Source organism: Phalacrocorax carbo, chromosome 19 (genome assembly GCF_963921805.1).
Source record: "Phalacrocorax carbo chromosome 19, bPhaCar2.1, whole genome shotgun sequence".
Lineage (NCBI taxonomy): Eukaryota > Metazoa > Chordata > Aves > Suliformes > Phalacrocoracidae > Phalacrocorax > Phalacrocorax carbo.
The window spans coordinates 2246344-2271719 of NC_087531.1; the positions used below are offsets into that span (position 1 = coordinate 2246344).

The 25376-nt window shown below is 52.4% G+C and overlaps 3 protein-coding genes across 5 annotated transcripts in view; 2 read left to right on the plus strand and 1 right to left on the minus strand.

Moving 5' to 3' along the window:
- Positions 1-349: 349 nt before the first annotated feature.
- On the minus strand, positions 350-2447 carry KXD1 (KxDL motif containing 1). The gene is made up of 5 exons (XM_064469848.1): positions 2315-2447; positions 1908-2008; positions 1651-1803; positions 1150-1196; positions 350-782 (listed from the first exon to the last, which is right to left on the minus strand). The coding sequence occupies exons 2-5, from the start codon at positions 2000-2002 to the stop codon at positions 547-549; spliced, it is 531 nt and encodes a 176-aa protein (XP_064325918.1). The 5' UTR covers positions 2003-2008; positions 2315-2447; the 3' UTR covers positions 350-546.
- Positions 2445-8779, plus strand: FKBP8 (FKBP prolyl isomerase 8). 3 transcript variants are annotated; one of them, XM_064469844.1, is made up of 9 exons: positions 2445-2550; positions 3001-3291; positions 3463-3632; positions 3782-3870; positions 4174-4391; positions 4466-4638; positions 4753-4830; positions 7166-7303; positions 7849-8779. In XM_064469844.1, exons 2-9 carry the CDS (start codon positions 3015-3017, stop codon positions 7933-7935), a joined length of 1230 nt encoding a protein of 409 aa, XP_064325914.1. In that variant the 5' UTR covers positions 2445-2550; positions 3001-3014; the 3' UTR covers positions 7936-8779. The 3 variants fall into 3 exon arrangements, with proteins under 3 accessions (XP_064325914.1, XP_064325913.1, XP_064325915.1); XM_064469843.1 differs by lacking the exon at positions 2445-2550 and adding an exon at positions 2648-2754; XM_064469845.1 differs by lacking the exon at positions 2445-2550 and adding an exon at positions 2710-2770.
- Positions 8780-9444: 665 nt separating this feature from the next.
- The window catches only part of ELL (elongation factor for RNA polymerase II), a 53466-nt gene continuing 37534 nt past the window's right edge, over positions 9445-25376 (plus strand). Inside the window, exon 1 of the mRNA XM_064469259.1 lies at positions 9445-9621. Coding sequence (XP_064325329.1) covers positions 9487-9621 — 135 coding nt within the window. The 5' untranslated portion in view covers positions 9445-9486. The remainder of the gene's footprint in view (positions 9622-25376) is intronic.

Consider the following 25376-nt stretch of genomic DNA (forward strand, 5'->3'; position numbering starts at 1 on the left):
CGAGCCTGCCTGCGCGGCCGCGGGAACCGTGCGGGGCCTCGGGAACCCTCTGCAAGGCGCTGAGGTGCAGCACAGTGCAGAAGAGAAGCAAAGAAAGACCCAGCTCCGGCTCTCCCCCACAGGCAGGAGGCACAGCAGCTGCAGGGAGACGGCCGGCCTGAGTCTGTTAGCAGCATGGCTGGACCCACAGGGAAGCCGGAGTGCTGGTGGGGACACACACCTGAGCCTCAGAGACAACATCCCTTAAAAAAAAGCCACACCCGTGCCCCAAACCAGGTCTTCTGTGCCAGACTGTCGGAGGTGGGGTTTTGCCGCTCTACTGAGCACACAAAAGAGAAAGGACAAGAGGCAACTCAAACCCACGTTTTACTTATTTACCCCAAAGTGAGTCGCGGGGTTTACACTACGGTGGCAGTTTAGAGGCAGAAGGGTGCCCTTCTTCAACTTGGCCATCGCTTCCCTCTTCCCCCAAAAAAAGAAACACACAAATATAAATACAAGGTAGAAAGTTCTCCAAGGGTGGGCAGCAGCACAGGACCCGCACACCTAGTCCAGGTCGTTGGCCATGTCTTCGTCTGTGAGAGACTGTCCGTTCACGGCCGGTAAATCGTACTGGCCTTGGGATAAATCCTCAAAATCCTGACTCATGGTGGGAGAGATGATGTCGGGGCTAGTGTCGCAGGACTCTGTGCTCTGCTCGGAGGTAGCGATGGTGGTCGTCGTGCTTTTTGGGACAGGGTCAAAGTCATCGTCATCTTCTAGGATGGGAGATTCGTGGATGTCTGGAAGGGAAGGTGCAAAGGTTAGTTCTACTGCTGCTGCACAAGACGAGGCGCTGCCAGTGCGACGCCAGGTCCGAGAGACACCTCGGCGGAATAATTGCTAATTTCTAATTCTCAATTTTGCCTGTTGTAGCAGTAATCAATAAAAAAAAAATCTGATGTCAGGTAAATTAGTGACTATTTGAAACTTCTTGCAATCATGTTTAATATAATCAAGAAGTTTTCCCAGCTTTTAGCACAGCAGCCGCACGCCTGGACGTCTCGTCAGCTTCTCCTGACTCCCACAAGCCGCCTCACGCGTTCTTAGGAAAAGGGATTCTTTAAACATGAAGAAAACCGATGGAAAATTCTGGAAGGAATCACTCACTGCTGAAAGCCTCCGGGTACTGCTTCGCCAGCTTCCCTTTCAGCGTCCTGGGAGAGGAGAGAGCGAGCTAAGCTCACAGGGAAGGTGCCAGATCCACAGCCAAGCTGCCCAGCAGATCCCTCTGCCCTCCAGCACTTATGGATAACGTCCCTGAATCCCAGGGGTTTCAGCGGGCCTGGGGGGCTCCCTCCCCACGCCCCCCTCTCAGCGCATCGGATGTTTCTCCAAGTCCCACGTTCCGGAACCGTCCTGCTGCCCTGAGGGAGCGCAGACCACCCTGCTTGGACTGGAATCAAGGAATCCCAAAGCTCCAGCTGCCATGGTTCCTCTCCACGTGTTGCTCAGCCACACGTTTTCTGCTCTCTGACTATTTTTACTGATTAAATTATTTCCAAAACCACCCTGAGCTTCTACTTAGGCCTTGCTTTAACACCCCTGGGACCCACCTGGACCTCAGCGAGCCACCCCACCTCCCGCCCCAGCACTGGCCCCGCTGCCCACCGGATCCTCCGGAAGATGCTGTCGAGATCCTTCTTCATTTCCACCAGCGTCTTGGTGTGGTGGAGGAAACGCTCATTCATCTGCTGCATGCGGACGCTGGAGAGGTTATTAAAGTTGAGTAACATCTCGTTGGTCTTCTCAAATCGATCCAGCCTATGCAGGGGGAAGCAGATGGAGCTCGGCAAACACCCTGGGAGGCTCCTGGTGCCGGTACCAGGGTCCCCACAGCCGTTTTCCCGGTTTCCCCTGGGACTCACATGTTTTTCTGTGCCAGGATGATGGCGTTGACGTCCTCGGCGTTGACCATGCCCAGCACACGCCCGCAGAACACCTGCGAGGCCGTGGGCTCCATCGCAGCCTGCGGGACCGCGGCGGGCCGTTCAGCCGGGGGGGCGGGAGCCTCCCGCGCCCCCGGGGCTGGTAACGGAGACCCTCATCTCCCGCGTCCCTGGTAACGGGGCTCCCTCCGCCCTGACGGTACCGGAGCCATCCCCCCTCCCCGCCGCCGTGCCCATCCCCGAAGCGGACGGCACGCACCCGCCGCCGGTACCGGGGTTCCCCTGCCCGCCCCCGGTAGCAACCCTCCGTCCCCGGTACCGGGCTCCGCCGGGGGTACGCGGGCCTGGGCCCCACCCGGTGACCCCGGGACCTCCCGCCCGCGCACCTGGGGGAACCCGTCCGGTTGCTTCACATGACGGGAACGGGGTCGGTCACCGGCAGCCGCGCCTCGCTTCCGGGTACGGGGTCACGCCGAGCGTGACCCCTCGGCGTCAGTACGTTCCTCGTCACGTGCGCCGAGCCGGAAGTAGTGGCGGAGGGAAAGGGGCGAGAGCCCTCCCCCTGCCCCGGGGCCAGCCCAGTGCTAATACCGAGACCCCCCGTGCCGAGTCCTAGAGGCAGGTGAGCACCCCCCACCCCTCTGAGCCAGCGCTGCGCAGCGGCTCATTTAAGGTAGCGCTACTGTTCTCCCACCCACCCCCTATCAGCCCGTCCGGCGCCTCGCTGACGAGCGCTCCTACCACCCAATAGCGTCAGCGCGGTGGGAGGTGCCGGTCCAATAGGAGCGACGGGGCGGGGCTCACCGGCGGCGGGTTCGCGGGCCAGGTGGGAACTGCTGCCGGTACCGGCACCGGGCCGGGGCTGTGCCTCGCCGCCTGCCCCCCCCCCCCCCCCGTGTTCCCCCCGCCCCAGGCGGGGCCCGATCCTTCCCCGGGGCCGCTGGGGTCTCCTCTGCCCGATCCGCGCGCATCCCCCCCGCAGGGCCCCGCCGCTCTCCGGGCTGGCGGCCGCGTCCACCCCCACGGTAAGCCTAGGCCCGACCGCCGTCCTCTCTCTCTTCCCCCGCTCCAGGTTGCTCCGCCGCCATGGCCTCCAGTGGGGAGGAATCGAGGAGCAGCTCCCCGGACTGGGCAGGCACCGGCACCGAGCCGTCACCAACGGCCGACGCCGCTCAGCTGGACACGGCGGAGGATTTCGAGGTCCTGGAAGGGGGGGAAGAGGAGGACGACGAGGACCTGAGCGAGCTGCCCCCACTGGAGGACGTGGGCAGGCCACTGGCCCCGCCGCGGGAGGACCCCCAGCCATCGGAGCGGGGCTCAGGGGAAGTGGCTGAGGACCCCCAGGAGTGGCTCGATGTTTTGGGTGAGAGGCTGGGGAAGGAGAGCGCTGGGCTTGCGGGGCCACTTGGTCTTCCCGGTGGCTCTACTGGTGCTCCCTGTGCCATGAAGGCCGGTTGGAAGTTGGAGTGGAGTGGTGGGAGCGAGGATTTTCCCTCCTGGCTGTGGGCTGACACGCCTCCGGCTTCTCACTTAGGGAGCGGCTTGCTCAAGAAGAAGACGCTGGTGCCAGGCCAGGGGGTGGACAGCCGTCCCCGCAAGGGCCAGGATGTGACCATCCGCCTGAAGGCTATGCTGGAGGATGGCAGCGTTGTGGAGGAGAACCCTGCCCTCACCTTCACGCTGGGGGACTGCGATGTCTTGCAGGTCAGGGCTGGGAGAAAATTTGCCTGGCTTCATCCCTGCCTTGGTGTTACTCTGTGCAGCAGAACCTCACTTCAGGGGGGTGTGGGAAGGGTTAGAGGCAGGCCCTCTGCCCTTGCTTATGCTCTCTTCCCATGATGTTGTCCCTGTAGGCTCTGGACCTGTGTGTGCAGCTCCTGGAAATGGGAGAGACGGCTTTGATTGTGTCAGATGCAAAGTACTGCTACGGCGCTCAGGGCAGGTGAGCAGGGAGGGCGTGGGGTGGAGCAGGATGTCCTGAAACAGGGCTGTGAAAGCTGTCCCCCACACTCCCGGTGACAGCCCAGCCAAAAAGCCCAACATCCATGGGCAGGGGAACCCTGCTCACTTGCCACATGCAGGGGACGGCAGCGTGTCCTGCCTGGGGGAATGATCTGCGTCACGCCCTGGGGAGCTTCTGTGGCTCTGATTTCTGGTCTGCGGTGCTAAATCTACGTGGCCCAGTATCTGGTGGAACTGGCAGAGGTGGCAGTGGCACCACAGCTTTGTGCCCCTCTTTGCGCAGGAGCCCTGACATCCCACCCAACGCGTCTCTCACCCTGGAGGTGGAGCTGCTGGCGGCTCAGGATGCGCCAGACCTGGAGCTGCTCAGCGGCAAGGAGAAGATAGAGCTGGCCAACCGCAAGCGGGAACGCGGCAATTTTTTCTACCAGCAGGCAGATTATGTGCTGGCCATCAATTCCTACGACATTGCCCTCAAGATCATCGGCTCTAGCTCGAAAGGTACCTGCTCCTGCCCTGGGCAAGGGCCGCCTGGACTCCCTTTCCCCTGTAACCCTGCTCTGGGGTCTTTGCAGTCGACTTCAGCCCGGAAGAGGAGGCTGAGCTGCTGGACGTGAAGGTGAAATGTCTCAACAACCTGGCAGCCTCTCAGCTTAAATTGGACCATTATGAGGCAGCCCTGAAGTCCTGTAACCTTGTCCTGCAGCACCAGCCAGGGAACATCAAGGCTCTCTTTCGAAAGGGCAAGGTGAGGCTGGGTGCGTGGCAGGTGCTGCCGTTCCTTCTCCAGCCATGGCAGACAGAAGGCAGGACCGAGGGACAGACCTCAGATGTCCTGCTCAGTCCATATCTCGCCTTCCAGGTCCTGGCTCAGCAGGGCGAATACAGAGACGCCATCCCCATCTTAAAGGCGGCGTTGAAGCTGGAGCCTTCAAACAAGGTAGGCTGCTGTGTGTGCTGCCAGCAATCCTGCCGAGCTGAGTGTCTGCAGCACACTCTCCTCTTGTCTGTGTCCCTGCAAATCTCAGTGTCCCTTGTGGAAGCCTGAAGCCTCCCGTAACTGTTCCCAGCTTCCTCCATAAAGGGAGGCTGGAAATATCCCCCAGGGCCTGGGCAGCCGTGGGGTGATGCACCCCATGGTACAGCATTTGAGCTTGGCTGGGCTGGTGGGTCCCTTATCTCCGTGTTGCAAGACTCCCTCTTTGCCCTTTGGTCCTTGTGGTGGCGGGACTCCCTGCTGACCCGGCCCTGTTTCAGCGATCCTGTGTGTACGGATCCTGGCTGCTCCGGCTTCCCCGGCTGGCTCCAGCAGCTTGTGCCACAGCCGCAGGAAGTGGAGCAGAGTCGAGTCCCCACAGACTCGCTCAGCAGCCTGGAGCGTGATTCACTGGGCAATGGGAGCGGCCCCAGAAAACCCAGACCTCGGTCCAGTGCTTGGGCCAGGGCGAGCTCTGGGTCAGGAATTTCCTGTCAGTTAATGATCAGCTGCAGGACTGGAGCCTCGGGAGAAATCCAAACTCAGTGCCAGGAAATGGCCTCAGCAGGAGCGAGCCTGGGCAAGTTGGGGGAGAGGCAGGGCAGGTGCTGCCTGCGTGGGGTCAGGTGGGGGGCTTGTTTCTACAGGTGGGCTTTAGTCCTCAACTGAGCCTGTTGTTTTATCCGCCTCTTTCCTGGGCGTTTCACCAGAGCATCACGATTCATGTCACGTTCCCTGGTGCCTGAAGGCCACAGGTAGGATGCGGCACTGTGAAAGTGGGTGCTCGGTGGCCTGAGATCACCTGTGGGGAGGGATGAGGAGGAGCTCAAACCCTTCACTTCCCAACAAGGTTAGGGTGGGCAGCCGTGGCAGAGGCACGCAAGCACCACAGGTGACGCAGGCAGCACTGGGAGCAGCTCCCCGTGTGTGTCTCCAGCACATCGCTGTCAGCAGGGCGGCTGCTCGCCAGCCCGTTCGGATGAAGCTTTTAATTGGAGAGGGGTGAAAAATCAAAATGCCCAGCAGTGACGTTACCAGTGAAACCACAAGTACAGCAAATTACTGGCCTCTCCAGCTGGCTGCCGGGACTCCCGGGGAAGTGGCCGTGCCGCTCCAGACGGCAGCATTAAGCACGTGTCGGTGAGTCACGAGCTACAGCTACCGGTGGTGAAAACAGACTCGAGAAATGCTTGACTCCACCTGCCTCAGATGAGGAAACCTGGTTGTCTGGGACTGTTGGCACCTTTCAGCTGTTGCAGACCACCTGCTGCTGGGTTCCCTTTTCCTAACCCCTTGGAAATGTGTGTTCTGGGAGCAGGAGGAGATACCAGTGTTAGTTCTACGCTGACATGCCAGCCCCAGTGAGCTCGGGGGTGTCTGCAGGTGATTTGCTGTTTTGCATCCTGCAGACGTCCAAAGTCCGATGTTCAAGACAGCAGTGCCAAGCGTGGTGTGGTCTGGTGAAGCCCTGGCCCGTCTCTGGGCGAGCCGACGCGGGCCGGAGCCAGTGTGGGTTGCCAGTGGCGGTGCTGGTATTTCGGGAAGGCGTCAGAGCCACCCGGAGCGTGGCGTCCCCAGCAGAGGGCACAGCACGGCCGCGGCGCCGGATGGCTGCGCCACCGTGGCCACCGCGACATCCTTCCTGCCATCGTGGGCTCGGGGAATTGCTGGTGGTGCCGTGCTCGGCTCGCTGGCGCTTCTCGCTGCTTTTTGGGAGCCTGTGAGCTCTGCGCAGGACACGCGGAGCATTTCCCTGCCGTGCTCCCTCCAGCCCCAGCCATCGCTGCTGCTTGGCACAGGCGGGCAGGTACCGACAGGCTCCTGGGTCTTGCTGCAATCCCGCCTCGGACCAGGCTGAGTTTAAGCCCGCTTTCCCAGCCTGCTTCCAGACAGAAAAATGGAAGAGCTTGGGCATGTCTGTCCCCAAGGCAGACACTTTTCCGTCTCAATTAAAGGATAAAATCCTTTTCTTGATGTCTGGCATCAGCCCTGGGCAATGCTCCCTGCTGCCAGGCAGAGAACGGCTTGGGTGGCCAGAAAAGACAGAGGGGCGCCCAGACCCGTGGGGCACCTGGCCTGGGTGTCCAATGCCAGCCCGGTGCAGCCCCCCAGTGCAGGGGAGTGGGGCAGGGTGAGGCCATCACACCCCCCCAGCTGCTTCTGACTCATTCCATGAAGCTCTTGCACGGCCCCGGGGTGATCGGACCTGCTGTGGGTAGCCGTGCAGTCCCTGTCCCCTCCCTTGCACCGCAGGGATGGTGCAGGGCCGATAACTGCAGCGCCGCACTCTCCTCCCCAGACCATCCATGCTGAGCTCTCCAAGCTGGTGAAGAAGCATGCGGACCAGAAGAACGTGGAAACAGAGATGTACAGGAAGATGCTCGGGAATCCCAGCGCCACCGGCACCCCGGGGAAGTACAAAGACAAGCTGCCCTGGGTAAGGGCTGGCGCTGACCTTCAGGGGGGTGGCAGAGTGTGGGGGGGGTCACCCGAGGGGTGGGCACAGTGGATGTGTTAGTGTCCCCCAGGTCCCTGGGGGCTGACTCAGTCCTGCTCCCAGGCAGGGGGGTGCTGGTGTGATCCCTGGGGTGGGCTGTGTGAGGGCAGCAAGCTGGGGACCCGTGCTCCAGCAGCCTTGCCAGGAAAACACCGATAGCTGCGGCTGTGATCCTCCTGGCTCTGTCCGACGGCTCCCAGCAGTGCCAGCTGGAGGGTCCGGACTTTGCTCCCAGCTGCTGCGTTGGGAGCCCGCTGGCTGCGCCAGTGGAAAGCGCTGTCAGCCGGGCTGCCAGCGGCACACGCTGTCCCCGCGGACGTGCCGGCCACGCGCTGGGCAGAGCCGACGCAGCACTTGCCTTTTTGGGCTGCGCTGTCTCGGATGCGCGTTGGGAGCTCGGTGCTGCCCCGCAGCCCCGTGCCAGCACAGGCAGGACTGCATGTCCCCATGCACACACCGTCACCTCACCGGTCTCTCCTCCTCAGTCCATCCCCTGGAAGTGGCTTTTCGGTGCAACAGCCATCGCGCTCGGCGGCGTGGCCTTGTCCGTGGTCATCGCGGCGAGGAACTAAGGATGGCGGCGGGGTGGCTCTGCGGCACAGGACCTGCGCCAGGATGTGCCTCTCTCCTGCCAAGGGGCTTCCCCAGGGCTCTGCCGACCCCTCCCCACGGACTCGCAATTGCAGAAATACAGATGCTTTCTCTGCCGGAGGTGCCAGATCCCCCTTCTAATGTCCCCGCATATCCCGCCCGGCGCAGGCGGGACACAGCTGCGGGGACGGAGCCGCGAGCAGAGCAGAGACCCCAGAGCACCCTCCTGAGCTGCGGGGGCTTAACCCCCAGCCCTGAGTGCAGCGGGGGTAGCAGGAGCTCCTGCACACCGGTACGCCGTGGCTGTCCCCAGCCCAGTGAGCCCCTGTGGACACGGTGGTCCTGCTGACATGGCTGGATGGGCAGGGGGTGGCACGTGGAAGGAAGCTGGGTGGGTATGAACGGTCACGGTGGTTTCTGTGGCTGGCCCAGCTGCAGGGAGGGAAGCAGTGCAGATATGCCCAGGAGCACGTGCAGCGAGATTCCCCATGTCCTGGGGGGCTGCCAGTGGCTCATCCCTCCCGCAGGCACCTGCTGCCCTCCTTGCCACTTCCCCAGAGCGTGCAATGTCCAAAGGAAGCCAAAGAAACCAGTGGCAGGAGGGATGTGGGAAGGAAGCGCAGGAGACCTCCCCTCCAGCCTGTCTCTTGTAGGTCCGAGCTCTCGGGGGTCCCTCTTTGCCCTGCATCTCTCTCCAGCCCGGGGCCACCCCCGGGGCCCCCTGCTGCCCCAGTCTCAGCTCTGCTAATGGGGAGGGGGTTGTAGCACTGTCCTCCCACCCCAAACTGACTGTGAACTTCCCAAATAAAGGACAAATACTTCACACCCGGAGCCTTTTCTTTACCAGCAAGGGCTGGAGGTGAGGTGGGGGATGCTCCTCTTGGCTGTCCCCCCTCTTGTCACACAAACATGGCCGCGGGGGGGGTGGGGGGCCAGCTATTTAATTTGGGGGTCAAGTTTTTACGGACCCTGCACAGCCTTGCTCTGGCAGGAGGGAGCAGCCTCTGCAGCAGGGGATGCTCCACGGCTGGGGTCGCTGGGCTCTGGAGAGGCACGGCGAGCACCCAGCTGCACCCTGGGGTGCCCCCAGGCCCTGCTGGGGGGGGAGCCTGGGGCCGAGGGGGCCTGCCCGGGGATGGGGTGCCCAGGGGTAGGCCGGGGCCTGCCAGTGGGGGGACACCCAGGCCGTGCCCGGGGGGGGTTTTGCCCGGGGCCGGGGGATGCCCACCCGCCGCCCCCGCTCCATCGGGGTCCCCCAGCGCTGGAGGGCTGTACCAAACCACCCTCCCCACCATGCCCCGCGGCGCTCATTTGCATATCCCCGCCTCCTCTTCCCATCTCCCAATCCAGTTCGACGGCCGGAGAGGTCTGGCCAATGGGAGCGCGCGCTGCCCACCTCCTCGCCCCAGCAACAGGCTCCCCGGGTGGGCGGGGCTGACGTAGTGACGGCGTCATGAATAATTCATAAGGGGGGGCGTGGCGGCGGTGGGAGGCCCCGGCGGCCCAGGCGCGGAGGGGGAGACGGTCCCAAGATGGCGGCGCTGCAGGCGGAGCGCGGGTACGGGCTGTCCTGCGGCCGCCTCGGTCGGGGCACCCGCGTCTCCGTCTTCCACGTCAAGCTCACGGAGAGCGCCCTGCGCGCCTTCGAGAGCTACCAGGCTTGTAAGGTAGGGGTGACGGGCGTGGGGCGGCGGGCGCGGCCCCGCGGCGGGCGGGCGGCCGCCACGAGGCCCTGGCCGGAGCCCCGCGGGCGGCACCGGCGGGGTTGGCACCGGCGTCGTTGCGGGGAAGGTGGGGGAGAAGCCTTCTCACGGAATGGGGGGGTGGGGGAGCTCGGTCCTGCCGCTGCCTGGGGTGTGATGGGGGGGGCGGGCCCCGGCGGATGACCGGGGAAAGACGGCGGGGCGGGGGGAGGGTGGGGGGGGCCGGTCGGTGTGAGGCCCTCCCCAGTGAGAGACTGAGGAGATATGGGGGGCTCTGGCCCCCCCTATTCTGTGTAAGTGACCGGGGGTACTGTGAGGGCGGTGGTGATCCCACTGCCGGGTACCTGAGGGTAGAGAGACCGGAGGGGGTCTCGCTGTGCTGCCCCGGTAACGCCCCGGTGGTACCCCGGTCTCCCCCCATTCCCACCCCCCGGTTGGTGTTTGAGGGGCCTTGTGGGCCCCCCGCGGTAGGTGACTGGGGGGGGTCGTGATCCGCTGGTAAGTGCCTGAGGGGGACCGGGAGGTGTGGGTGTACTCCCCCGGTAACCCTCGGGGGGACCCCAGTGTGGGCCCCCCCCCCCCCCCCGCGGTGGGTGATGGGGGCGGCTCTCGGTGTCCCTCCCGGTCGCGGTGACTGGAAGCCGCCGTCAGCCCCCGGTAAGTGGCTGGGGGGGGGGGGGGGGCGGGGGGGAGGCGAGGGATGTCGGTGCCCTCGTACCCGTCCCCCCCCCCCCCGTGAACGTGACGTGGGTTTCCAGGGCCCGGGGACATATTCCGGGGAGGGGGGGGGCACACAGGGTGGGCACCCCGGTTTGGGGGTGTCCGCTCCTCGCTGCCACCCTCCCCGGGATACCCCCTTCTGTGTGTGCGTGTGCCCCAGCCCGGTGCTCAGCTCCTTGGGGGTAGGCGGGTTCAGGCTGAGGCTGTATTTTGAATTTTCCAGATTGTCTTTTCCGAGATATTTCCTTGAAATGCATCCAGAGAGCTTATTAGTCATGTAAATAAAGAATAATGGCAATACTTGGCATCTGTCGTTAGGCTGGACCGGAGAGGGATTAAAAGCTCTGCTTTTTATTGTAATTTTATTTTTTTCTTTCTGTCTCTGATCCTGCGAAGAGCGTATCTGCCTCCTCACCTTGCCAGGGAGCTGGGGGAAGCTGGGAACCTAACCCGTTTGTCATTAGGACCGTCCTGCCTGCCAGCTTCTGTAGGATAAACCATATGTTGTCACAACACTATTTTTAATTTAGGGTGTTGGTTACATCACATCACTGAATTGGGAAATCTCTGTATGAGGACGAAGGTAATTACTGTACCAGGGTTTATCAACTTATATTTTAATGAGTGTTTATCAGCATTATGAGAAGTCAGTAGCAATAAGTGCCTCAGACTGAGTTCTTAGCTTTTCTTTCTGAAAAGAAAAAAAAAATTGCTTCTCTATATCTTAGGAAAGCCTTTTCTTTTGGGGGAGGGAGAGTAGGAAGACTACAGGCAGCTGTGTTAAATATTTTGGGAAGCTATTCTGAGTCCGTGTCACACATGAATAGTGGTGTTTATTTTCTAAACGAAGTCTGGTCTCTAGATTGTTTGGTGGCCAATGGCCACTAATGAACTTTGCTTCCCTTACCGCCACCCAAAAGAGAAATAGTCAAAGGCTACTGGTGATTAAATGGGCAGGAAAGGATAAGGGCAGAAGAGCTCACTTGTTTGTACAGTGAATAATGCAACAATTAGTGGGCTATTAAACACATATGCTCATTCTGCATTTGTTCTATAAACAGTTTCTCCAGCTTGTTGAACGTCTCTGCTTCCTCTGAAACGCTCGGCTATGGTGATGCCAAGAAGCGACTTTATAACACACCTTCGGAGCGTGTGTTTGTCCAGTCTAGGCTCTGATTTAATTTTGGTCTGCAGTAGGTAAATGGAAAAAATTCGCTAAGGCTTCTTCTGCTCGGTTTGGTTTTAAATGTGGTATAACTGACGACAGCGTTGTGTAATATGTATAATGGTCTGGAATCCAATACTGTTGTTTGTGTTACCTGAAGTCCAACATGTGTGCAGTCTGACCTGTTCTGTGCACCGGGATCGCACGTTGGTGCGATTTCTGCGACAAGCCTCTGTCTCTTTGCCAGAACAGGCAGGGTAGTGTCTTCAGTTGCTTGCTTAAGTTTGTTCTTGGTCTAATAATAATGTATTTGGATTACATAATCCAAAAATGATCACCCAGCCGGGCGAGCTGCCATTTGTTTTTAGTGTCCCTTGTGCCAGAGCCGTTGCGTTCTTGGTGTGGAGCTGTACCATGTGTGCATCAGGCAGCAGGACTGTGGAGGAACGATATTTGTCATCTCAAGTCTCTCCTGCTTGGGTCTCTGCTAAATTGCCTGCGTCCTGGTGAACTAAATGGCTGCGCTTCCGCACGTTGATGCCCAACTCTGTTTCTGCAAGCTGTTGCTGTATCATGTACCGAGAATGTGGAGTTGCTGCTGAAGAGGTCCAGATCATAGGGCTGCCGGCTCTTTGAGGCCCTTAAAAGGATTTCTTTCTCCAGTAACGGGGGGGGGACGCTCACCTGAAAGAAATGAGTCTCAAAAATAACACTGGCTTATAGGGGACGCTTTAAGATGTCGCCCGTCTGCTCCTTGTGAAACTTGCTGGCCCTGAAAGTGCTTCCACACAGTTGTGAAACCGTGAGCGCTGACTGCTGAGCTCCGCAGCTGAAGGCTGAGCGGTGGAAAATGTGTCCCAAGTCAATTTATCCACTGATGAAATGGAGCCGGTCTGGTGTGTTAGCCTAAAACAACTCTCAGTTCTCCAAGGAGCCTAATTCTATATTAGCTTGCAGTTTTCTGTGTTCCCTTTGGGTGTGTGTGCTGGCCCTCTTTAGGCCCTCCAACCCCCCCCAAAAAAGCAGGGCATGACTTCTCTCCATCTCTTCTAGTCTGCCTCCAGGTTTCTTGCTGCCCATGTCAAGGTACAAGGGAACTCCTTGTGCCACTGCCTTATTTTCCCCTTTCATTCTTTATCCTGGACCCTGTCTTTCACTATTGCTGGCAGAATGTTGCATCTGTCCTTGTCTACTTCACCTAGATACGTCTCTGTCCAGGGCATTCATCCTTTGCTTTTCTCACCCATTTCTTTTAGTGACGTCGTGGGGTTTTCTGGGTAAGCAGAAACCTCAATGCATGACTTAAAATGCTACAGGGCAGACCCCAATGTTTCTTGGGAGTAGGTACATCTCATGCTGTTGTGGTGCAGGGGCCGATGGCATGTCAACAGAGTTAGGGCTCTTCCTGGAACCCTGACCTGGGAACTTCCCAGTTTTCACGTATTTATTTAAAAACTCTCTCTGTGGCTTGAGGAGCGGTCCTGGAGAGCTTGAATGATAGATCGCCTTTTGATAGCAACCAATGTGACTGCAGTTGCACACCTTTCTCTCTTTCTTATAGCTTGTGTGTTGACCTAACCATAGGTGATAGAGGCCAGGCTCAGCTCAGCTGCCAGCGCTAGTCCTGGCTTGCATGGTAGCCTCATGACTTCAGGAGGACGTAAAGAGGATCGCAGCATCCCTGCTCTGGTCAGCGCGAGATGCAGCAGCTGAACAGTGCCTCCCGCTCACGTCGTACCTCTGCCCCTGCTACACGGGGTATTTTGAACTGAAGCCACCGGTTGATTCACCGGTGAACTTTGGCAGGTGCACAAATATTTATTAGGGGCTGAGATAACCAAAGCACGCTGCCTCCGTGCTCTACAGCCTGAACAGAATTTTGGAACCGTGATCTGATAGATGTGGCTTCTCAAGTCATCTTCTCTGAGCCCTCTGTGCTCTTAAACCGACTGTGACAGAAGTTATTTCTCAAAGGTTAGGGTTAAACCGACCCCTTGTCGTCACCGCTTATTGAAAGAACTTTTTCAGACTTTGCTTTAAGAGCAGGTTGTTATAGATGCCTTCATCTTGCTGTGTTTAAAGCACAAAACACAAAATGAAGGCTCCTGCTGTCATTATACAAGGTCTTTAGGGTAATGCGTATTCATGCTGACTTGGGAATTGAAAGCTGCTTGCAGGTGTCAGGAGGGGAAGAACAATCCGGCTTTCGAATCAAAATTCATTGAATTATCTTAAAGCTTTTTGCATCATTCCTCCTTCCCTGTAACCTGTTTTTTCCTGTCCTATTAATTCACTGATGCTGTAGTCCGTCAAAATTGGAGCTATTACGACATCGGGAGCATGAGTCGGTGACATGACTAAATGAATCAGAGGAGGCTGGCTGGAAAGGAAGCTCGCTGTACACGTACATCTCCTCGCAATCAGCAAAAACGGGACAGGATATGCGGAACATACTGAACTGCTAAACTCCGGCTAAACGTTCTTAATGCTGACCTGAATGTGGCACCTCCCATTTGAAGGAGGGGGACGAAGAGACATTTAACATTGTGCATGAGGAATGTTTTGGCCTGTGGCAGTTTCCTTTCAATTATTTAGGGTAGCTTTTTCTCTCAACCATATACCATTTGGATCTGCTCAAATTATAGATTCATCTCTATAGTTTTCAAATTGCATGGGAAAGAATTGTCTGTAATTTACATCTAAAGTGACGTACAGTTGCTATGGGATTCGATGGCAAATTATAAACCCATTATGCTTTTTTTTTTATACTGGTGGTAGCAGACTGAAGAAGTAGGTCTAATTGGTGACGTGCCAAGGGAAAATAGAAAGTGTGTGACAGAATCCTTGTGACCAACAGGGCTTTTTTTCAAACGTGATCTGCTTTTTATCAGCAAATCATATGACGCCATTAATGGGAGAAGTTGAATTTGGGCATTAATAACTTTGCTCTCTAGCAATACTGGGGGAGGCAAGCATGAAAGTTAACCCCTTATGTTATTTTTATGAGGCTAGGTTATTTTTTTTAAGATATGTAAGTGGAGTGTTTTGGCACTTGTATCAATGGCTCTAGCAGCTGGATCCTGGCAACTGTATTCATTACCCAGCAAGACTAAACCCTCGCTCCTTTTCAGCATATTCTATAGTTGGTTTCTTATTCCACTTAAACAGCAGCAAAGGGAGAAAGGAAAGCTATTATAATTTTTTTTACTTCTATCTGAAGCATATCTGACCAAACGTAGCATGCAGGCGAGTCTCTTGAGCGCTCTGTCTCCCGATAACCACTTACCTGGCCAGCGTGTGCTGCAGCAGGTCCTGCCTCGAGTGGCTTCTGCGCTCTCCAAGAGCCAGTCAACTCACAGAGCTGTGGAGTCAACCAGTGATCCTCCAACATCGGGGTTTTTTTCTGAACCAGTCTTAAGTGCTCTGTCCTGTTGAGTTAGTTTTTGTTGTAGTGCTGCTTGGCAGAGGGATGGTGACTGTTGAAATAGTTCACTTGCGTAGTGCCGACTCTGTTGGGATAGCAGAAGAGCCTTTATTACTGGTGAGGGAGGGGAAGTTTTGTTTGAAAAAGCATTTGAGGACTCGTTAGTAAACGAATTGTTATCTGCTAAACAATTGGCACATCTCAAACAATTTAAGCTCAGTTCTGTCTTTAACTTCTAAGCATAAACTTGTGAAGCGTCTCCAAAACCCTGGTGTTTGTGCATGTTGAAAAATGGGAAGGGACAGACTGCATGCGTCACTCTAGTACTAATTTGTGCCAGCTAATCCATGGGAGAAGAATACGTTTTGGCTGACTTAGTGGTTTTGCTGCTAATGCACGAGAGAATGCATTTGAATGGATGGAGTGGCTGCACGGGTTTAGGTAGACTTTGAAGAGATACCATATGTCTGGGATCCTGTACTGGATACCCTAATTTGTGATCACAGTTGTGTGATATACTGGCTTTATTTGGGTTTGGGGGAATGAGAAGCTGGGGGGGAAGTGGTCATCAGCTCAGCATCCTAATGTCAGGAAGGTTGAGCTCAAGTTACCTCTGAATAATTAAGGTTAATGCAGTTTCTGGAGGAGCCATTATCTGGAGTGAGCTTAATGCTAATGGTGGGGAAAAAAAGCCTGATAACCTGAACTATGCTAATATTTTATACAGGGTGGATACAGAGGAGACATCACCAAAACTAGGCTTCTACACGCAACGTGCCTTAGCGTGACCTAGATGCATTATTCAGGAAAAGAGCTTGGATTTGCTGATAAGAGTTCTCTATAGACACTCATATGTTGCTTAGAAACATCCCATGTACGTGAGGCAACTTTTGCACACCATGGTAACCTAGTATTGCCTTTTGACTGGGTTTTTTGGGGGGGGGTTGTTGTTTTTTTTTCCAAAGCATTTATGTAATGAGCAAGGTGAACCCCTCAGCAGTTGGTTTGCGGAGTGGCGGTGTGTGTCACTGCTGCAGTGGGAAAGCAGACTTCCAAAATCCAATCCTTTTTGCATTGCTCCAGTGAAAAGGCAGTCTAGAAAAAACACTGCTCCATGCACTTGGTCCTTCCTTTCTTTACATTGGACTAGTGCCTTTTTTAATTTAAAGAAACCAGCATTTGTTTAACTCAAAGAGGTCAGTGCTTGTAAGCATGACTTGACTTAGCTGCCCACCTCCACCCACCTTGAGTCTTCCTGATCTGGTACAGTCTGATTGCTGTTAACCCTCTGCGCTCCCCCTTGCGCGGCAGAACTTTCCTTGGCTTTTGTTGTGCAGGAGAGCATACTTTAGCCTGAGGAAAACCAAGATGTTTTACGTTCCTTCAGAGTCTCTTCAGGCCAGCCACTGCCACCAGTTAGTCTTCCTTCTTATATGCAGAACCTGCAACTGTCCAGGGAGGCTCTGGGCCTAGTCCTGGGGCATACTGCTCTGCAGGAGAGCAGCTCATCGCGGCGAGAAGGCTGGATCCAGCGTCTTGAAGGATGATCTTGTGGGTAGCACTGCGAGCAAAAAGCTTGTTGTGCTGCCTGCTTTGGCCCCTGTTCCAGGTCACGCCGTTGGGTTTAATGGTAGACGCGGACTTTCTGCTTTAGGTCAGTGTCCGCGTGTGATGGGGTTTAGCGAGTACTGTGAAACTTCCTAAAAACAGCTAGTCACCTAAACCTTTGTAGTATTTAGATTTCATCAGTGCAAACATCCTCTTGACTACTTGGCTCAAATATTTTGAGACCTGCGTAGTTTAGCTGATAGGCTGAGCTTTGATAAGAGCAACCAGCTGACACCCATGGCAGTTTTGTTCGTACAGGATCAGTGCTGCAAGGATAGTTTAAGCTAATTGTCATTATTTAGCAAGAGCAGACGTGTTATTTCAAAGCCTATCAACAAGCCCAGCAGGACAGAAGAAATGCTAGCTCAGTCCACATCGCTGTGCCCAAAGGATCCATATTTTCTAAAACCGAAGTGGAAGACGCTAATTTAATCTTTCTCCTATATTGTTACCCACCGAGGGCCTGTTCTGTGATGGGCTGCAATCAATACATTACGTGCCAGTTGTGGTTATTTGAATCATATTTCCACATTTCAGTGTCTAGACTTTATGTTTGTGTGAGTTTTGTTGTACCTTTCCAGCTCCGGCGCTGATTTCAGTTATTTTTGGCTCCCAGTTTCTAGGAGAAAGTCAAATGGGCTGTGTTTCTGTCTTTCCCAGTCCCCAAAAAAGAAGGGAACAAGGGAATTGCCAGACATTAGTTTTTTAAGCTCCTCTGCCACCATTTCTCTCTCTTCTGAGAGAATCTGTGGATGAACCATTTGGTGACTAGCAGACGAAAGCAAAGACAAAGCACTGATGGCTGGAGATAAACCTTGCCATGCGAAAAATCTGCTCTGAAAAGGTGTGCTCTTGGTACAGGCAGTCAAGGCTAGAAAAAGGGAATACATGTGCGTTTTTAGAAATGAAAAATCTGGATAATCAACAAAGAAAGAGCGCTTGTTGAGGGTGAAGCAGCCTTTTAATTGACTGCATCTCCTGGGCTTCATTTTTAGGCAGCAGCTTTCTTGCACTCGCAGATATTCAGGGCTATGGACATGACTGTATTCACATTCAGTGAGCAGGAGCATTGCTCTGAGTTCAGTAAGTCTGAGAGTTTCTCTGTGATGTTCAGAGAAGTTGATAATGACACAGACCTAGATTACATTAACCTTCCTGTGACCAGAAGGTAGGACAGGCTTCAGTAACGTTAACAGTAACTGCCAGAGGAAGTACTGACACGTGCAGAAATAGCACGTAGACCTGAGCCGAGGCTGTGCTCGATTGATTCTGAGAACAAAACTCCTGGTATATAGTAAAGGGTATTATGGATAAATTGGTGAAAGGAAATAATGTTCCCAACTCATAATTAACTTGTAAAGCTCGCTGCCATGAAACTTAAAAGGCTTAAGTGCATCTGAATAGCAAGAATAGCAAAGAATAAAACCTGTGGTTACAACTTCTCTATGCATCTCTGTATATCGGCTCTTCGGCTCCCATTTCTCCCCTGGTGTTTGAGGTGATCCAGCTTGTTGCCAAAGCTGCGGCTTTACCTCTTCCAGGGAGCTGAGCTCCATGCAAACATCAGTGTAAATTCTTCCATTCCTTTCAGATCCAGGATTCAGTGGATGTTATTCAGAGCCTGGGATGGGCGGAGTAGCAAGGAAGCAAATTTTTCCACCCTGCCTGAGCTTGGGCAAGCGGAAATTGTGCCTTGGAAGCCATATAAGGCAAGTCAGTCAGCTCTTGCTGGGCTCACCTTTCCACCGGGAGGCTGGAGAAGGGAGCAGCCCTTGCTCACAGGGAGAGCGTAAGGTCTGCTGGTCCTTTGAAGTTGTTCCCTGTGCGTCTGACATTTGCTGGAGGTGTGGTGTGGCAGGCCTGATTAGGTCGCAGCAACTCATTAACTCCCTGACTTGTAGGGCTTTAGCACGCTGTCCCAAAACGAAGGCGTAAACTGGTGATTCAGAATGAAACTGCTATAAAATGACTGGAGCTGGGAAGAAGTTGGTGCTGGTCAGAGTGGAGCAGCCTTCTGTCATGGGGTTTCTCCATTTCCTTCAGCAGTGTCTACGTGGGTGCTGCTGACGGCAGGCTGGGCTGAGCAGGACTTTGCTCTGAAATGATAGTTCTTATGTCATTAAAATACGTTTTTGAAAATACTTATGACACCTGTTCATGCGTCCAGGGGTATTCAGCCATCAGAGCTGGTGAACCCTGAATCGTGACCTCTGCTGCTTCTCACAGAATTAAGAACAACTTCTGTTCCCATAAATAGTCTCTTAAGAAGTGCGTAGGAGCTCTGCTGACCAATTTCTTTTGAAAAGTGCTTTCAGTGACACCTGCGACAGCAGGCTTGCTCGCCGTTTCCCCTCTGCGTGCTTGCTCGGGCGGCCGTGTTTTGATGGGAGCGTGGTGGTCCTGTCTGCAAGCTCTGCTTCCTTCTCTCCCAATAAACATTCAGTAATAACCTTTAGTTATCCTGACCACGAAAAGCACATGGATATTTTGGTAGGGAAGCTGCTGGTGCTTTTCCTGCTGTGAGGTCTGAAATGCTTCCTGCCTTGGTGGGGTCCATGTTCCCTAATGCCACTGAAGAGGTGAGGATGGCCACCACGCAGTTTCTAGAAAGCTCCTGGGTCCTGTGCACCTCAGACATGGTCTGCCACGTGTAATGGATGGCTACCAATCCTCATCTTCATTCCAGAAATAAAGTGTGGTTTTCTAAAGGAGAGCGATGGAGCCAGACAAGTGTATTGTAATAAACCAGTTCTCCCAGCCTGGAGTCCAGGAGCAGACCCATGCTGACGGGGACTCCCGAAACACAGCTTTGCTACGGAAGCGGCTTTTTGTTTAATCTTTAGAAGTGTGGAAATGGGAAGGGGGAAGTATAATGGATAAAGTAAAACATAATTAACCTCATGAACGTAAATGGGATATCTCAGATCTGTTTGAAATACGGACTTTTGCTGATGTGGAATGTAGTGGTGATTATAGCCAACTGCAAACATTTTTCTAGAGGCACGATTCTGAAATGAATCTGAAATTGTCCGTGAATCGTTTAAGGACTTTTTTCTTAATGCATTAAAATGCTACAGTGGCAATTGCTGCATTAAAATCTAGAACATTTTCTTTTTGGGTTTCTCAACACGAAGGGGAAAAAAATAGATTTATTGCCTAGAAGGTTTGATATTACAGTGTCAGGCATGTTTCCATGACCTTCCTACTGAATCTCTGCAGTCATTTGCACAGGAGATGTGTCTAATGTAGGTGCTGCCTGCATCTTGCTGCAAGTTTTGGAGCTCTCATACAATTAAGGCCATTTAACGCAATATAAGGCCTTTTACTTGTCATTAAGACTAAATTTATGGATGCTGACAGCAGGAAGAAACACACTTTTATTCTAACCTCAGATGGGCTCAGCTAAGAAAGCAAAACGTTTCAGCTAACTAGAACTTGGGCGGATTGTTATATTTAGATGAAAAATTCTGGTCAGACAATTAAGTGCCGGCTCAGTGGCCGTACCACTACTTTTGCATGTATGAATTAGATTAACTGCCTCGACTCACTCTGTCAAGCGAGAGAGATTCTCCATCTTAATGTATGAAATCTCTTGGGGCTTTTGGGCTTGGACCCAGGGAGTCTTTTTGCAGCTCTGTGGTCAATCTTTATTTAGTCAGCAGAGGTGGTATGTTTTTACTGTTCTTATCTGAAAAATTTTCATGTTCATTTTTGGAATTTGTTGTAACCTGAACTTTCACAGGTGTCCTTGCGGGGAGCGAAGAAACATCTAACTACTTTTTTTTTTGAGGTATATTTTTTTGCCAGTTTAGAAGAGTATGTTCTTTCTTTTACTGTTTGTCGCTTTATTTTTGGAGCAGGTTTGTTACCAACCAGCCTGGCAGTGCAAATAAAGACGTAGCTGAAACAGTGCGGGTTCTGTGCTTCTCGCTGGAGGAAAGGGAGTACCTCGTTTAACTCGGTAGTGGCTTCTTCAGGCAGCTGCCTTTGCTTTTCTAGTGCAGAAAGCAAGCACCCCTGGAAGATGGTGTTTGCGAGGAGGCTGTTGGCAGCGCTGTTAGCGGAGGGTATGTAACACACTGAGGTTATAACACGGTAGAAAATCTAGTGGGGTTGTTGCGTTCAGTACTTTCAGCTGGATTTTTTGCGGACAGCTTCCCTTGGTAATGGAACAAAGATGATATTTGCAGTTACTTTATCACTAACTGCCCCGTGAAGATAGTGCGATGGTAGGAAGTTTCCGTGACTTGGTGGCATCCCTGTGGAACACCGAGTTTCTGTTGGGTTGTGTTTCCAGAGTCCTGCTCAGCGTAGGAGCGCCTCTGCCTGAAAGCCAAAAGAAGCTCTGTCTGAGCATCTTGCTTTAGCTTTTGAGGTCGATCTGGCTCAAGGGGTGTTGGTGGTCGGATTTCTCTGGGATTCCTCTAGGATCCTGGCTCTGCTGACTTTGGTTTATCGTAGCCTCTTCCAGCAGGACTGGCTCTGACTCGGTGAGGAACGTCTGAAGTTTGTGTTAAGTAGAACTTTGGCAGACTAGTAATTATGCTTCCCTTTAGGTGTCAATAGGATATAGTTGGGCACAAGGAGAAAACTGGTCCAGGCTTGTTTCCCTAGGCTCAGCAGTGTGTGTGTTAGGTGAGATTTGTTCAGGGATGGTTGAACGAGTTAGTCAATCTGATCTCTAAATTGCCTTTCTATATTTTTCTCTTGCAAGAAAAGTAGTAAAGCTCTGTGGAAGATAAGGATCATACTGATGTTTCAGCAGCTCGTTTAAGCCATCTTATGAGCACATAGGCAAGTGAATCAGCCCTGGTGTCTTAATATGTCCTAAAATAAATTCAACTTTCGTAAGCAAATTCGGTGAGTTAGAATTGCTGTATTTTCATTAAAAGATTGCAGTGGAGAAAACACTCTTTAAAATTCAGCCTTAGGGTTGTGTTGTTCATTAACTGATAGTCACTCCTGTTTACCTTGTGTGATAAGTACAATGTTAAGAATGGCTAACAGTGCTGATGCCGTCACAGCTGCCCTTCAGAGAGAATTGCTCCCTTTTTTTATGGCTTGGTTTACTGACAGGTGGGGTTTTTTTGAGCTAAAATAAATGCAAACAGCCAGAACGTACCTCTCCTAATCATGGAAACAAACTTATTTTTTCGATCCCCTGTTCTTAGCAGCTTGGTAACGCTGTTCTTGGTACAAAGGTCATTTAAAAATCTGACATGTCAGGCCAGCAACATACTGCTTCTTAATGAGGCTTAAAACCAGCACGTAGCTGCCTGGTGGAAATAGATTGGACTCTGGAACAGCAAAACAGAGGAGCAGGAGGGAGCCATGGGGACAGCTTACCTGGGGTGGGATCACCCTTTCCTGCACCAACCCCCTGTACCCTTGGTATCCAAGTACTTTTGGTTCACTTGCGTAATGGGGTTTTAATTTTTCTCTTGTTATGCAAATGAGCACAGGTGTTTGACAGAACACTCACGTTCTCAGAAGAAAAGCAACTAAAATACATTCAAAAATAGCCACAGTCGCTGTTTTAAAATGATTTCTTCCTGTGTTTCGGGACTTAGATTCTCTCCTCCTAGCCTTGGCTTCTTGCTGTCCTGTAGCCACCATTCAGCAAGATGGCAAGGAGGTCCTGCAACGCCTCTTACTTCATCGCCGTCTTGCTTAAACCCTGCTGTCCCTTCTCCCCAGGATGTCACTTGACATTGAACTAAAGCTCTCGAACCTTAAGTTCCTTGTTCTCTGTGAAGCTTCATCAGTAGTTTGAATGTCTGAGGGCTTTTGCTCTAATCCTGTTCCCCAGCACTTCAGGCTCCAGTACTGGAATTTCAGCACCTTCAGCCTCGCCTCAGTCTTTTCAGCTCTTTGACTGTTCTCCAGTTAAAACTAGGTCAGAAACCACTGTCAGCTTCTGATATTTCACTATTCCTGTTTTATAAGTTGTAACCCAGTGTTGCTCTGTGTAGAATCACTTGCTTTAATTTTACATATTAAATGTCTCATCTTGCTGTGCACGAGTAGCCTGACAGAGGAGAGCTGGTAAAGCTGCTCAAAATAACATCTTGGCTATAAAAGCAATGTTACCTTGAATGGGTCTGAAAAGGTGAATTATCTGTTTGTTGCATATAATGCCTAAGATGCCAAACTGATGGATTTTTTCCACAAGCTCGCTCTAACTGTACATTTGCTGGCAGTTTGTGTACAGCCAGTTTTCTAGCTGTAATTATGCAGCATCTCCTTCTGTCTGAGTGGCTTTTTAACCTGAAGGGTGACAGAAAAGTAGCTGGAAGAAAAAAATCAAGTAATTGGAAACCCACAGATTGGCGAGGAACACAGTAAAGCGGGTATGTTGGAAGTAATTTAAAATATTTATTTTTAACTGAGAGTTCTAGCTGACTGTACCCATTCAGCGGTTTTATATGACTATTATTGGAATGGTGCTTGAAGTCTGAGCCGGAGTGCCTCGGTGTTCAGTGAAATCCACCTGGTGTAATTTGAGTATCCTTACTCCTTTCTTTTAGGCAGACTTGAGCTACCTAGCGATATTGGAATTCCTAGGCATTCTTGCATAAGTGGTATTTAAATAAATTCTTTTCAGTATAGCTTAAAGGTGGTGGTTTTTAAATTCTGCCTGAGCTGTCGTCTCTAAAAAGTTTTCCAGAGTGGCAAGTTGTTTTATTAAGCCGTTCTTAATACACTCCATTTTCTTCCTTCATCTATCTCCTGCTGCTCTGTGAACCTTGTCTAGGGTCTGAGGATCCCTGGGTTGGAAGCCCTGGGTGCCGAGGTACCAATGCAATCCGGCTCGCGCTTACAGACCTCAACGGTCTCCAGTAAATACCGCGTGAAGTGGCGGCGTCTCCATATGCCACCTGGGAAATAGTAGCTATGTTTCACAGACGGAGGAGTTTGAACCCAGAGGTGAAATGCTTTATGTAAGGTCACAGCGGGAGAGGTTCTGATGGAGGGCAAATGGAACAAGTCTCGGCTCTAAATCTGGTTCTGTAGGCACTTCATATCACTTCCACAGCACAGCCTTCAGCCTCAGATGGGAGAGCCTGGGTGTTTTAATCAGTCATGGAAACTTTCTTTATGATGGGAATGAGGGGGAGTTGTTTAAGATGTGCTATCATGACACACTTTTCTATATTAATTTGAGAAACATTTTCTTCTGATGCTTGAGGATTTTGTACAGTGCAAAAGCTAAACCCAAAATATTCGTAGTACCAGCCAGTTACGGAGAAGTTTCCTTTTAACTATTAAACTACTCTCGGCTGTAAGCATGAGGGTGACCTCTTCATCCACGTCTTTAGTCTGGGGAATGTTTGTGCTTTATGGTCATTAAAGGTAAAGAGCAGCCAGATAAAGAATTGTCTGTAAGCAGCTTTTGTAGGGCAGCAGTTCAGAAGAAAACATTAACTCTTGTCTCGGGCTAAGGATGATGGTTTTTATGGCTGTCTTGGGAGATACTTGGCTGGAAAACCTTTGCATTATATTTATGTAGCGATATGAGAACTAAAGGTGAGTTGCCTCAGTTACCTCTGCAGTGGTACCAGCCCTCTCCAACTTCAGTCACTGACCCCCAGTGCAGTTCAGGAGAGGAATTTGGCAGAGTAACGTGTGAAGTTTGAAGTAAGAGCAGCATTTAAACAGAATGTAACTGGTCAGAAGAGTGAGTATTCATGGTGGGTGTTGTGCTCTGAGCAGCAGAAACAGGGAAGTCTCGTCCTGCAGAACTGGGTCCCTCGTGGGCCCTCTCTGTGATGTGGGTGTCTGGATGCATCCGTGCTGCCACTGCCAGGCCAGTCTGTATGAGCCAACTTCTGCTTCCCATTGCCCAGTGAGGGGGAACAAATCTTGGTCTTCCCTATATTTAATAGCTAATTCTAAATCCTTCCAGTGAAGCTTCTTGAAGTCATTGTTTTTCAGTTGTATCCACATTTCAGATTTGAACCCACTGAGGGTGGGAAGAGTCAGGAATAGAAAATTTGAGTAGTTGCTGTGATTCCTTTTGGGCAATCAGACCAAAAATACCTCCATCTTCACATTTCGTAGACTTGATTTCGTTGTCAAAACAGACCAAAAGCAGTATTGCTTGTATTGCTTCAGAAAGGCTAATCGGTGAAAAGTACCGTTTCTGAGATAGATGACAGCGAGCCAAGTGATTTTGATGATTGAAATTGTTTTCCTCAGCATTTTCACAAGCTTTTTGGTTTCGTTTGAGAGGTGGCCACATCTCCAGCATCTAGTAAACAGTTAGCAAACCTCCCTCCTCTTTCAGAGGAAGCACAGAAACCTTCATTCAAGGTATCTTGTACTAGAGGAATGGCTTTTGAAATATTAATCTGAGAAAATCTAAAACCCCTTAATGATTCTTGGCTCATAAAACTGTTGAAGTAAAGCCTTAGGGAAAACCAGAACTGCTGTTCACCTTTAGCAGAGTTGGGAATTTTGGATGATTCAGTTTCCTTCTGCCAGTTGTTCCCCCCCCCCCCATCCTTTCCCAATTTAACAAGATCATCTGATAGCTACAATAAAACTCTGCTGCAAAAACAAGCAGTGTTGCATGAGAGAGATGATTACCCAGGGAATTTGGAGCATGGATGTCTTAATGGCGTTCTTGCCAGACTAAGGTCTCTCGAAATTGTCTTGTGATGCAAATGTGTACGGATGCTGAGGCCATACTGCCGAGCTTCTCTTAAGGGGAGAATATCTAATAATTATTACATTTATTAGTATTTCCAGCATATGGAGGCAGAACAGGAAATGTCTTTGTGGAACAGTGTTTCTTGTTGA